At 40.0% G+C, this 14,035-nt stretch overlaps 1 protein-coding gene across 2 annotated transcripts in view; it reads right to left on the reverse strand.

The window, feature by feature from the left end:
• ARHGAP10 (Rho GTPase activating protein 10) overlaps positions 1-14,035 on the reverse strand; it is a 240,582-nt gene that overhangs the window by 173,402 nt on the left and 53,145 nt on the right. For both annotated transcript variants that reach the window (XM_039876000.1, XM_039875999.1), the window contains exons 2-3: positions 2,176-2,271; positions 2,041-2,102 (exon numbers count right to left, since the gene is read on the reverse strand). In XM_039876000.1, the coding sequence (XP_039731934.1) occupies positions 2,041-2,102; positions 2,176-2,271 (158 nt within the window). The remainder of the gene's footprint in view (positions 1-2,040; positions 2,103-2,175; positions 2,272-14,035) is intronic.

Below are 14,035 nucleotides of genomic sequence, written 5' to 3' on the forward strand. Positions count from 1 at the left end.
TTTTCTCTCTACTTTTGTATATGCTCAAAATTTTCCGAACTAAAAAGTTAAAAAAAAAAAAAAAAGGCATTACAATGTTCTGTTAACTCTGATTGGTCACAGATGCCTCCCACTGATTTCTGGCTTTGGATCGTTTCCTGCTGTCTCACAAAAGGGTTGTAACATATCATCCCATTGCTCTCTGAGGTTCACGGCCTTATACTGACAACATTCTGTTCTTACTTCCACTCTGCACTGAAAACTCACCCTTACCATTCCTGCCCTACCTAAGATAGAGACCCTATCAACCCCCATCATAGCTGAAGAGTAAATCAATAAGTCAACTAACAATAGCGCTGGGAAGCATACTATCTGTATCAGACAGCCTCAATTCATTTCAAGGAACATAAAATGGAAACAGAATGTCACTGCCTGATAATATATATGTTTCTTTATTATACTTCTCCTTTCTAGAATGTAACCTCCCTGAGGGCAGTGTCTTTGCTTTGTTTGCCTCTGAGCTCAGATTCTAAACAGAACCGCAACACAAAGGGTTATCAAATGCATACATGCTGAATGCTCAAGATCCCAGGGAAGCATAAGTAAATATCAGAGGGTTGAGAACAAAAAAAGTTGATAATATTACCATAAGCTAAGAACATGTGCTTTCACCACCACCCGCACCCACCCACTTCAGGTAGCATGGTGCTGTCATGGCACTGTTTTTATCCACTATCATATCTAGACTTTCCTAAACAGCTGAAAAATCAGACTACAGGTTCACATATTGGTTAAATATGTCAGTTTGTGCCAGGAAAAACACAGTACCTCACACATGTCCTCTATAGTATTTGCAATATATACAGATTACCTCAGAATTTAGAGTACAGTACAAATTATATTTGGGCTTTTCGGGGCCTTATGTTATGTCCCTGTCGCTTTTAAATCAAAATCAGCGCTCCCTCCCACTTCTTTCCCAACTCCAACGCAACCAGAAAGAAATCCCCACCAGCCACCACCCAGGAGATCATAGTAACATCTAGAAAGCTGGCCAGAATGGCAGGAGATTCAGAGTGCCTGGTGCTGTCATATATGAGCTCTATGTGATCTTGGGCAAGGTACGGTGCCTTAGTTTCCTCATCTGCAAAACAGGGGCTAATAACAGAGCCTAGCTCATAGAGTTGATGTGAGAATTAAAAGAATTACTATTGGGTAAACGACTTAGACCCGGCACAAAGGTTAACTATCTTAGCTATCATGTTTAGTATTATTACACTTACACTTTAACATGATCCTAGATGACACTCATTCTCAAAAACAGAAAATAAAATAATCTGTCCTCTTTTTAGAGCCTGAAAAACACTGGTGAGAAAAGACAGTGTGTCATAATCCAGTGCCAAGACTACCAGAAATCTTTGCTGAATGAATGAACATCAGTCAACAAGAGGGAAATGGAAGCTTTTAAGGAAGGTTGTATTATTCAATATCCTCAAAATTCACTGCTGAGATTCTGTTAAATAAGATCATACACTCAATGCGCTGAGCGCAGCAGCACGCACATGGAGAGCACCCAATGAAGAACAGCCACTATCATCACTGTTGGAATCATGACTCTCAATGCAAAGTGGGATTTCAAAGGCTTCCTAGCCTAACTTCTCTCCCTCTCACGTGGCCTAGAAATCTACAAATTTAACATCACCTTGCTGTTCCTGTACCTCTACATAAGCTTTCCTGCTTTTATCTTCTTGATAAACTAAGGTTCTGTATGAGACTCAATTTTTAGTGCTCCACTGCTAACGAAAATCTAGAGTGCTGTAACCCACTATTTTACAGATAAAGAAACAAGGTTTTGGTCTAGAGGTCCATCAACGTGTCTAAACTCTCACCATGGTCAGCACCACCGATGAACTAGAAATCCGGGCTCCTGAAACCTCATCCTAGTTAGTAATGAGCTACTTCCGCCATGGGTAAATGCATCTAAAACTTCTACCAGAACCAGCTTCTAAACCCAAATTTCCCCTGCTTAAAGCTGAACTTATTAATTTACATCCCAGAACTCACCATAATTTCTCTCTGTTCTTCCAGATTCTTCAAAAAATTAGAAAATTCACGTAAGGAAGCATCTGTCAAGAGAAAGGAATAATTATTCGGTGGCCAAAGCAAAAGAGAGCAAACCAAAACCTTACCTTCACGTACCTATACAGCGTTCATCGTCGGTCTCCGCATCACCGATAAACTCAAATTTAAAGTCTCTGAGAGAATGAGCGAACTTCCGTTGGGCTGCCGAAAGACCTAGAAAGAAAGATTTAATGATAACTTGGGTCCTTGTTTTAAGTCAAGGCTTAGAAGACATTTATTCCTCCTCAGGTCGGCACAGCTGTAGAGCTCTCCTCTCAACCTGTGAGGAGGCGCAACCCAACTCCTGTGCCAAGAGGCCCACCGCCCGCCACCTGGCACACTCGCTGAGCTGCTTCTGCCTTCCGCTCTGCACTCTGGCACAGAGCAGGTGCTGGGGAAATGTTTATTCCTCCCTCAGAGATCTGACTGCTGTGCCTCGTTCCCTAAAGCACTTTCCCCTTCTGTGCTCACTCAGGCCAGAACTTCAAAATTTCAGGCTTTGATTAGGAACACGCACCCGATAGTATCTCCCAGGGCTCCAGGAGATCTTTCTGGCTGATAAAGTTCAGCATCAGGCAACCAGATGCCCTTGATTGTCAAACTCCAGGGAGAGAACCGAGAGATTTAAAAAGAATTTTCACAGAAAAGAGTAGCAGGAAGGTAACTAAAGAAAAAATTCATTCTGCAAAAAACCAATATAGGTCCTCATTCTTTTTTTTTTTTTACTGGAGATTAATAAAAAGTAGTGGGAAAATCCACTTCTAAAAGAAGCTAACATTTATTTCCTGGGCCTCGCACCATGCTAAGTGATATGTATTTTTTTTATCTCTTTCAATACTCTTGAGAGAGATATAAAATAAAAATGATCTCCATTCTACAACAGAGTTAAAGCTCAGAGATGTTAAATAGTTTGCACGAAGCTGCATGGCTGCTACAACAGCAAAGGCTTGATTCCACTCCAGAGACAGCTGTCCACAGCCCAGGCCCTTGCCAAGGCACAATCCTGCCTCCTGTACTCAACACGGCTGCGGTCTCAGCGCAGTGAGCACTGACAGACTGTGTTCAAATAAAACTCCACATCAAGCAAAGTAAAAAGTAAAAAAGAAACAAATGCAATCCACAACTGCTGATCAGAATACTGGCATGCAAAAATAAATAAATATGTACAAGAAAGTGCAGCAAACCATGTAAAAAATGGAGGGCTGTTTTTAACAAGATAGTAGGAGCAATGTACTTCTTAATGTTCTTCATTGTATTATAGCTAACAAACAAAAAATGAAAGCAATAGATTATTTTTACATTAGAAAATGCTACTTGATACATTTTTACCCAACTCTCAACTCTTTACCCCAAATCTTACATACAATGGCTCCCTGCTGCTCCCCTGAATAAGCATGGCCACAGCTCGGCATCTCTCCTATCCACTGGAGCTTCATTGAACAGCTCCTCCAGTAAGAGGTAGAGACTACTGTCCTAACCCTTGAATCTGGGGTGGATTTGTGGCCAACAGAATGTAGTGAAAATGACACTGTGTTAATTTGGACCCCCTGCCTTAAGAAGCTCTGCAGGTGAACAAGCCCAGGCTAAACTGCTGGTTGATGAAACTTGTGGCTCTATCACCTCATTCTTGCCCCATCCGTCAAACAGCCAGTAACAGAAAGAGAGCTTCCCTGCACAAGCAGAAGGCAGTCCCGGTGAGACCTCACTGCCCTGCCCCGTGAGCCTCAACTGAAATAAGAGGCTACTATTTAAGCCACTAGGTTTTAAGGTGATTTGTCATAAAGCAGTAGGTAATTAATATAGAAAGATTAATAAAATTTGACTGTGATAAAATCTTAAACTTCTAAAGACATAAAAAGAGAGAATATAAGCACACACCCAGGAGGTATAAATAGCTGCTATAAATCAATGAGTTAAGGCAGAACTCCAAGAAAAAAACTAGGAGAAACACTTGAATAGGCTCTTCAGAAAAACAAGTGAAAAAAAATCCAAATGGCCTATGACCACATGAAAAAGTTCTCAAATTCATTAGTGATAAAACAAAAGTGAAAATTAAGCCTCAAGATATCTCAACAGATTCATCAGATTGGCAAAAATTACTAAACCTGGCAATCCCAAATGTTGGTCTAACCCTGTATACACAAAAACAGAAATCCTCATATAATGCTAGTGAAAATAAAAATTGGTCAAAATTACTCTTTAAGCAGTTTGGCATTTTCTAGTAAATTTGGTGATATGTGATATCCTACAACCCAGAAATCGTTCTCCTAGGTAAATTTGCAAGATAAACTCTTGTACATGTGCACTTATAGACCAGAAAAATCCACAGAACTGGTCACAGTAATACTCAAACACTTGACAAAAATATCAGTCAACGGTAGAACAAATGACTAAATTGCAGTCTATTCATACACTATAGAGTAAAAACTAACTAGAAATTCACACATCAACACAGATGAATCTCAATCTGGAGAAAAAGAAGCAAAATACAAAAGAATACACACAGTATGGTTCCTTTACATAAAGTTCAAAACAAGCTACACTAGACTATATGTTAGGGTTGTGTATACAGGTCACGAAATCACAGAATAGCAAGTGGATCATTATCTCAAAAGTCACACAACGTTTACCACTGGGGGCCAGGGAGGGTGATGCCGTCAGAAAGCTACGAGGGGGTTAGAAATAGCTTAGCGCGTGACCTAGTGGTGGGTGTGGATGTCTACTTTATCGTTCTTCTTTAAAATGTATGCTTTGTATACGTCTATATTTTTGCCGTAATTTCACAATTACAACATAAAATTGTTAAAAACATGAAAAAATTAAAGCCTACATATTTAGGCCATTCGAAAATATTTTCATTTCCGTTGTAATCTGGGGCAAACACACAATTACTAAGATCTAGCCACACTGGCCTGCTCCTAGTTCACATGACAGACTCATCCTGGTCTCAGATCCCTTAAACTTGCTGCTCCCTCCACCTGAAATGCTCCTCCCCATCCCGATCTGCATTTGGCTGGCTCCTTCTCAACCCTGATGGCACAGCTCAGAAATCCCCCTCCTCACACCATCCTCTCTGCCCTCAACAATACCACCACCCCTGAGGCCCTAACATCGCCCCTCTGACTTGAGTCTCTCTTTATTCTATTGTCGTTTTATTTTCTTCATTGCTCTTATGACCTAAAATACCTCATGTAGCCAATAGTTACTCGTTGTTATCCATTTTCCCCACGCTATAATAGCAAGTCCCTGAGGCAGTAACTACAGTTTTCTGTTTCCCTATATCCCTGAAATTGGCATCGCAACAGGATTCTTTTTTTAACTTATGTCATGTACCTATTTGCAAATATTAAATTTGTGGGCTTATCATTTTTAATAACTTTGTCTTATTCTATTTTGCTGTTTATTTTTGCTAGTTCTCAACAGGGGCATGAAACTGGTTCCATTTATGTGTATAAATGTACAAATATGTGTATGTGTGTTTATGTTTACTTATATAGCATACACATTTATCTATACATATATATATACGTGTGTGTGTGTGTGTGTGTGTGTGTGTGTGTGTGTAACTAGTAATGTATATTATCATCAATGCTGGTAAAAATTGTATTTTCCCACTCTGGAGCTGTGTCTTTAAGTATTTTATCCAAATTAACTAAATCAGAGGATACTTTAAAAACTATTTCATGTGATCAGGATAGAATGCTCTCTAGGAAGTTAAAATTTAAATGCATCAGTTTTCCAACATTTCATAATTCCTAATTTCATTGGTTGAAAACATCTATAATAGTTGATTAAATTTGGGTTAATTTGCACAGCTAATATATCTGTCCTAGGTAAACAGCATGATTCTGTCTTACCTCTACACTAAGTACTGTAGTCACATCAATTCTTTATTTATAATTTTCCATTTTCCATCACTCATTTTTCTTTTTCGATGACTTCTTTCTGGTGTTATTAGGGAGCATTATGCAAAATTTTTATTGTTTAAAAATTTGACTATACTGAACTACTTTCCTTTTAACAATCGCAAATTTATCACCTTTTTATTACTTAGTATAAATTTATTTCTTCTCCCATGTAGTTTATACTTTATAGATATCTTCTGCCTTTCTACACATAATATAAAATCATAAGACAGCTTACTACATTTAGTACAGCCTATTAAATAAGCACAAAGATGCTTTGTGCAAAAGATAATGTTCTTTCTTTCCAATATCATTGTACGTGAAACTCAAGGAGTCTGAATTTACTAGTAACAGAGGCCGGCAACATTCATTCCTTTCCTGAGAGGAGACGGTGTGGGGCCCACCACCTTTGAGGTGGCACTACCTATACTAAGTGTGTACTCTATGCTAACTGACTTACCAAATATTATGTCATTTACTCTTTATAATCAGCCTACAGGGTAGGTGTTGGTGTTACCTTATCTTAAGTAGGTTCAGAAATAAATTAGTAACCTGATCAAGGTCACAGAACTCTTCAAGCTGCTGGTAGTAGTTCTGGAGGCTAAGGACCAATTCATTTTCTATTACACCATTCCAACTTTAAAGAGATTTAACATTATTCTCATTATACCTGGGTCCTTTGACCAGATCTCAACCAGTTATCTAAATGGCCCAAATGCAGAATTCCAACCAAATGGGAAATTCATACACCTGTGCCTCCATGCCTAATTCCTCAGTACTGTCAATTAACACTACTCTCTTGAAAGACCTTCAAGGCTGGCAGGACTCCAGCTGATGGACAAGGTCAAGCTTGAGGGTGCATAAAAAGCGCAGTTAACTTTGAAGAATTAATGTGATTTGATTTGAACTCTTCAAATGAACTTGCCACTTCAGAGTCTCCCAGACTGGAATTTTTAGGTCCTTGATCCGTAGTCAAATGGGAAAGAAAACAGAAGCAATGTCTTTGCAGGGTTAGGATCAGTTTGAGAGCTGAGAAGTTACATTTGAGAATTGCTGTGTTTGAGATGGAGGACATCGCACGTAGAGACCTGGGCTTAGTTGCAATCTAGGCTCCAGAGCCCCTAGACACTGGCCCCAACTGCCACCACTCGCCCTTGATGATTTTACAAATGGAAAAATCCTTTCTCGTAGCCACCTAGCAAGTTTTCCATTAAGATCGTAAACGATTAGACATATAGAGGTACTGGCAGGGGTGGGAGCGGGTGAAAAACCTCTACTCAGGTTTCTCTACTCTTACTGAACTTCTGGGCAGCCCTCTGGGTGTGTTATAACCCCTGAAGTTAAAAATCTGGCCTGGATAAGGTCATAATCTCCTGCAACTTCCCACCCCATCAACCAAAGCACTAATGGGGACACTTGAAGAAACGTGACATGTTCTATAATTATGCTCTTGAAAAGAAAGAATAAAACAGCAAATAAATGTGCCTTTCTCACTCATTAAATTTGAAATATAAGGTTCTTCACTAACCACACTGGATCCTAAAACCTTTTTTCAAACAGGCAAATTGTACCTAAAAGCTCATATTCTTTGCATGTCAAGACCCAAATAACTAGATTATCAACTATGTAAAAGCTCTGCCAAAGGAAGTTCTGCCACCCATTCTGCACATCGAAACATGTACCAAAATTCTCTAATGTTTTATTTAGAGAAAAGCAGGGTATGGACTCTAAGAATTTAATATCTTTCACACCAGATTCATGCCAAGGAAATAATGCCGATGTTAATCCAAGTGATTTGGAAGGGAAACAAAATTCCTCTAGGACTAGAGACTGGCTTCATATTTTCCTTCATGTTTTTAAGATTTAAAAAACCGGCAGCTACACTATGTATGCACAAGAATAGCATTCTGCCCTCCCTGTACAAGTCAAAAAAGAAAAGCAAATAACTCGCTTTGCAGATTTAAAATACAGTGCAAACATCTCACAAGCCCAAAATGCACTACTGGGCTAGTCGAGGCCTGAAAGCCAAATCACAGGCTATTCTAGGAGCAACTCATAGGCCAGCATGAGCTCTGGCAGTGTTAGGTTAAGGCCCTAACTCTCCAAGTCCACCTCAACTGGGGTGTCTGTGTAGTACATTCTTCTGAGTCATAGAATAAGCGTCATCTAATGTCACTAGAATGACTTGAATTAATTTATGAGGCAAAAGGAAAACAAGCTGACTCCACAAACAGGCAAATGTCCCCCACCTCCCCCCATCCCCCGGCAAAATGCATTAACCTGCATGAGTGCAGGGCTCAAGACCCAATATGGCACACAGACAACCAGATACTATTTACCAAAGTTACCGAATAATTATGAAGAACCTTTTCAGAAGGGAGTGATCTGGGCACTGCAGAGAATCACACAGGCAGGTGCACCCCGGGGAACACCATCCAACCTTCACTATGCCTTCTCCAGACTTCAAGTGCACTGTATACATTCAGCAAACACACAGTTTGCTGGGTTCTCAAGCTGGGTTCTGTGTACAGAGAATACCTGCTACAACAGGCTAGCAGACGAGAAGGGCATGCTGGCAATCACCTGGCCCACTGGTTTTCAAACTGTCTTTGGCCACGAATCCCTTTGTTCAAAGAAAAGCTTATTTACAGTGAGAAGAGAAAATACAGTTAACAGAAAATACAGCTAATCCTTTGTATTAGTTTGCTATGCTGCCGCAACTAATTTTTATAAACTTAGTGGCTTAAAACAACACAAATTGATTCTCTTATAGTTCCGAAGGTCAGAAATCCAAACTGAGTCACAGGGCCGTTCTTTCTGGAGACTCTAGGGAAGAATCCATTTCCATGCCTTTTCCAGCATCTAAAAGGTGCCCAGATTCTTCGGCTCATAGCGCCCAGCCACCGAACACATCACTCTGACCTCTGCATCTGTCATCACATCTCTTTCTGATTTAAGAACCACTGTGATTACAATGGGCCCACCATGATGCCCTAGGATAACTTCTGCATCTCAAGGTCCTTAATCTCATCATCAAAGTCTCTTTTGCCATGTAAAATAACAAAGTCAAGGGTTCTGGGACTCAGGAAGGGACATCCCTGGAGGGCCATTAATCTATCCACCATACCTTATAATGTCAGATACATTTACATTTATTGATTCAAGTATCACAACAACCTTAAGAGGGAGGTACTATTATTATGCCCATTTTACTGAGGAGGAAATAAGACACACACAAGTTAAGCAACCTGCTCAAGATCATCCAACTAGTTAAGTAGTAGAACCAAGAGATAATCAAAACTGTTCAGGTAGAAGATGTGAAGAACCCCACTCAAGTGGTCCCTGTCTCCCACAGAGCAGTCCCCAATGAGACCACATCCTGCAGAATCCAGCCTGAAAATCAGAGTCTCTCACCTGCACTTTTCAGTTGGGTTAAAAAAGCACAACATCTGGACAACTACCTCAATTTCACACACCTAGCTCAAAGAGAGCTCTAACCAGAATCCAGGTTGTAGTACGGAATCCTAGTTTTAGTGTAACTTTGCTAGGCACAGGACAACAGTAACAGGTGCACCTATCACTGAGGAATTCACAGTCCAGCAGTAGAACAGCATGTGCCAGAGAAAGGATGCAAAGGACTCAAAGGTATGTATGTGTTGTGGGGTGGGGTTTGGGGGTAAGGGGAACTGTTTAAGAATGAAAAAGCATATCCCGGCCAACACACTCCCAACCTGCACCTTCTCTGATTAAACGTTATAAAAAATAAGAATGGCTGATGGGCCAACAAACATTATAATGAGAAGACTGCATGCTAAAAATGAGGATGACTTGACATTTCCATAGAAGTGCCTAAATCTGAGTATCAAAAACTGGTGGTCCTACAGACTTTATTTGACCATCCCTTTCATTAAAATTTTAATTTCTTCTCTCAAACCCTCTGGTTACCATGAGTGCCGCTAACCCTATATGTCATCAGCCTCATTAAAACATCTCCTTGATCCTTGGAGGCATTTGGATATCAAGTCCTGGATAAATTAAAGAACTTTAGCAGGGAATGTAATCTTAGAGACAATTTAGCCTAAGGATCCAATTTTACAGATGAGAAATCAAAAGAACAATAAACTAGAGGTAGTGGGGTTTATGAAAAGGAGAAAGGCTCTATAATCTTACAGATCTAGATTCCAATACTGGATCTGCCATATCCTAGGTGTGCAGCTTGGGCAAGGCACGCATAGTGTGTATTGTTATTTCCTATCTATAAACTGAAAATAACCAAAATGTCACATCCAACTAAAATGTAACCTCTCACTTTCCCTTCTCAAGAAAATTGTTTGACCCAGAGGCCTCACTTCCTGTATTGGCAGGTTTTGTAGCACATGACCCTCTCAAAGTTCATTAGAGCTGAATGAATAGGGACAGAGAGCTGCTGACTCAAGAACAGCCCCCACTCCGGCCAGCACATGGAATATGAATATACAGAGAGAAAGAGATGACATAAACAACTGGTGGGTCTAGGAAAGGGTATACGGACGTTTATTATTCTATTATTTTTTATTGTTTTTACAGATCAGAGATTTAAGCTCAATGACAAAACACAATATTATTCAAACATTTTGGTATTTAATATAGTAAGTTGGCAAACAAAGTGGTTTCCAAAATGTCCTCAAGAAAGAGGGGGAAAAAAAACAAACCAGAACCACATAGAGGGGATAATGTCCAGACAAGCTACCCTGTTAACCACAGTATATGCTTAAGGCCCAAAGTAAATATTAGCAGGGATTTAGATGTCAGCTGTTATTCTGGCCTAAAGAACATGAGCTTTTCCATTGTTCTGCCACAACAAGAAACTTAAGCTATCAAACAAAAGTTACTGTATTAACTAACCCATTTCTCCCAAATGCTTTCATATTTATTATCTTTAAAACAAATTTTTTAAAAAGTAAAACAAGACTCACTCTAAGGAGGGGCTAAAGCCTCATCTCATCTTTTGTGCCCCAAGATAAATTAGGACCACAAAGCTAAGAGAAATGCCGCCAGAAACAACCAATGTCTTGCATCTACCACTAAAGCGGCACAGCCCAGGGTGCATCAGAAAATACAAAGAGGATGTGACTGTTGCCCTAGGGAGCTCACGACCTCCATCGGGGAGAGATCACCATCACATATTGCACAGAAGTGAGGACTTCAGATTACAAATGCCATAGGAATTCAATGGAAGACGAACTCAAAAAAAAAAAAAAAAAAAGGTTAAAGTTGTTAGGAAAATACAGAGTAGATTAGAGGGGTTGAACAGGATCCTAAAAAGTGGAGTTGTTTTGAATCACTGTAAACTACAGAGGAGCCATTCAAGGCATTAGGAACAAAACAGGAATCCTTTAGACAGGAATGAGAAGAACTACATACAGGTGATCCTTGAACAATACAGGGGTTAGGAGAACTGGCTTCCCCTGCAGTTGAAAATCCAGGTATAACTTCTGACTCTCCCAAAACTTTACTAATAGCCTACTGTTGACCAGAAACCTTACTGATAACATGAACTCATTAACACGTATTGTGTATAGGTATTATATACTGTAGTCTTACAATAAAGTAAGCTAAAGGAAATATTAGAAACTAAATTTATAGTACGGTACATATTTATTGAAAAAAATCTACTTACAAGTGGACCCTTGCAGTTCAAATCCATGTTGTTTGAGGGTCAACTATACTAAACTTATATACACATTATGCCCTGTTGGATGCAAGGAATCCTCAAACAATGAGAATACAACTGCAAGGAGACCAGGAAAAAACCTCAACAGCCTGTTATAAAAAGTAACTTGCTTTACAGCCGACTCAAGAATTTTCTCTTTGGACCTCTGCCATTAACACAAGTTGGTTCTGAGTGTTCACGTTTCTCTCTGTCACTTGCAATCGCCATATCTTTTCTTCTGTTTCGTATCAATTCTTGCTGTTGTAACTGCTGCTTACTCAGAGGGCTTGTTGCCATGGCACTGCCTGATAAGGCCGTTTCATCATCCTTACATCGCTTTATGACACTGTCAACTTCAGCTCTCACTGTTTTTCCCTTATTTCCCAAGTTTTGAGAGAATCAAATTGGCCCAACTCATTTTTTCTTTTTTTTCCACAGAAGGCCATGACAGAAGTCTAGTGTGCCACTGCAATCAAATCAGCTAACTTAGGGAGAGGTGAGAGGTCACATGGTCCTCAGAGTGCTTTCTCCTCAGCAGGGGCTGTGAGCAGCACCACCTTCCTTAATAGGAGCTGTGAAGTACATGGTCAACAGATGCCATGAGTGACAACTCAAGTATAAGGACAGAGAGTACAAAACACATTCTTTCAAGGCCAAAATTATTTCTAAAGACTTTACTAGGTTAACACATAAAATTCCACCAAAAGCCCCTAAAGGCAGAAACCAGTCCTTCTAAAAAATTGCAGTAGGCAGGGCCTAAGTCCATGAGATAGTCCATTTTAACATAATAATGTATGTTCAACATAAAGAAATTTAAACACTCATAATTGCCTAGAAAATTGTTACAAATCCAGAGCTCCCAGCATTTCCTATGTGCTAGTCACTACTCCAGGGAAGTAATTTGCATGTATTAGTTCACATAATCCTCATTATATTCAGTTAGGTAAACAACCTTCACTCGATTTTACAGAGGAACACGGTACGACACAAAAGGTAACATTGTGTTACCATGATGTGAACACTGGAGCCAGCTTCCAGTCTAAACCATCACAATATGCGGCCTCACCAGGCCACAGTCGTGTCACAAGACGCTTTCCTGCCGGTACCCTTATAAAATGCACGTAAATAATCAAAGCATCTTGATCATGCTGAAATGTTAGAGGAGAAGTCAGGAATAAAAACCTTTTTTTGAAAGACTTTGTGGATAGCCCCAGGGGAAGGAAAGTTTCCCAAGAAGAATGGCAGGATAAGAGAGCGCTGGACGGAGGAACACGGCCAACAGGAAGGAGGACACGAAGCAAACTCAGAAAAGCGGCTGTCGGGAAGCGAGTGTGCAGGCTGGGCAGTGAGGGCTGCGTCTTGGTTTCATGCTTCCTCAAGGGCAAGGTCAACACAGACCAAGATCCCAGAAAGCAGAATCAACACAGTCCAAGCCTCTTGGGACAGAATGACACAAGTCTGGACCTCCTGAAAACTAGCCATGTTCAGGGAAAGAGGAGGGTTTATGCAAGTAGGACACATGGTCAACTTGCAAAATCACTGAACGCATAGGAAGCACATAAAACAGCTTAGGATGTAAGTCCCCCTAAGTCTTACCCAATGGTTTTTATGTTCTTTGTTTTTTATGTATTTTTTAAAGTCTTTATTTGGCATAAATAATTTTTATGATCAGAAAAAAAATAAGTTAAAGCCAAAGCAAAACAAATTAATGATACCCAATCATTAAGACAGACAGATAAGATAATGTGGCTATGATGGTTAATGTTTGGGTCAACTTGACTGGGCCACAGAATGCCTAATATTTGGTTAAATAAGATTTCTAAGTGTGTCTGTGAGGCGTTCCAGAAGAGATTAAGATTTCAATTGGTAGACTGACCAAAGCAGATGGTCCTCCCCAATATGGGTGGGCATCATCCGACATGTTGAAGACCCAACTAGAACAAAAAGAAAAGTTGAATTTTCTACCTCTCTACCTGACTGTCTGAGCTGAGACATTGCAGATGGCAGATCATCTAATCAGAAGCCTTCTCAGCCTCCCTAATCACGTAATCCAATTCTTTATAATAAATATCATTTCCTATATATACTTACATGAATATATTCTATTAGTTCTGTTTCTCTGCAGAACCATAATATAGTGGCTATGCTTAAAGGCAGGATTCCCCCAGGGCTGTGACTTGAGGAATTGTACAAGTATACACTGCATGCCCCTGGTAGATAAACTTCCTAGGGAGTAGAGCCTCATTACACACAGTGAGTTCATGCCTGCTCTACATGTTTCACAATGCAAAATGTTAAAGTGATGGCCAGTATTCCAAAAGGGAGTAACCGTGACAAGACA

Source organism: Pteropus medius, unplaced genomic scaffold, assembly GCF_902729225.1.
Source record: "Pteropus medius unplaced genomic scaffold, Ma_sr-lr_union100, whole genome shotgun sequence".
NCBI lineage: Eukaryota > Metazoa > Chordata > Mammalia > Chiroptera > Pteropodidae > Pteropus > Pteropus medius.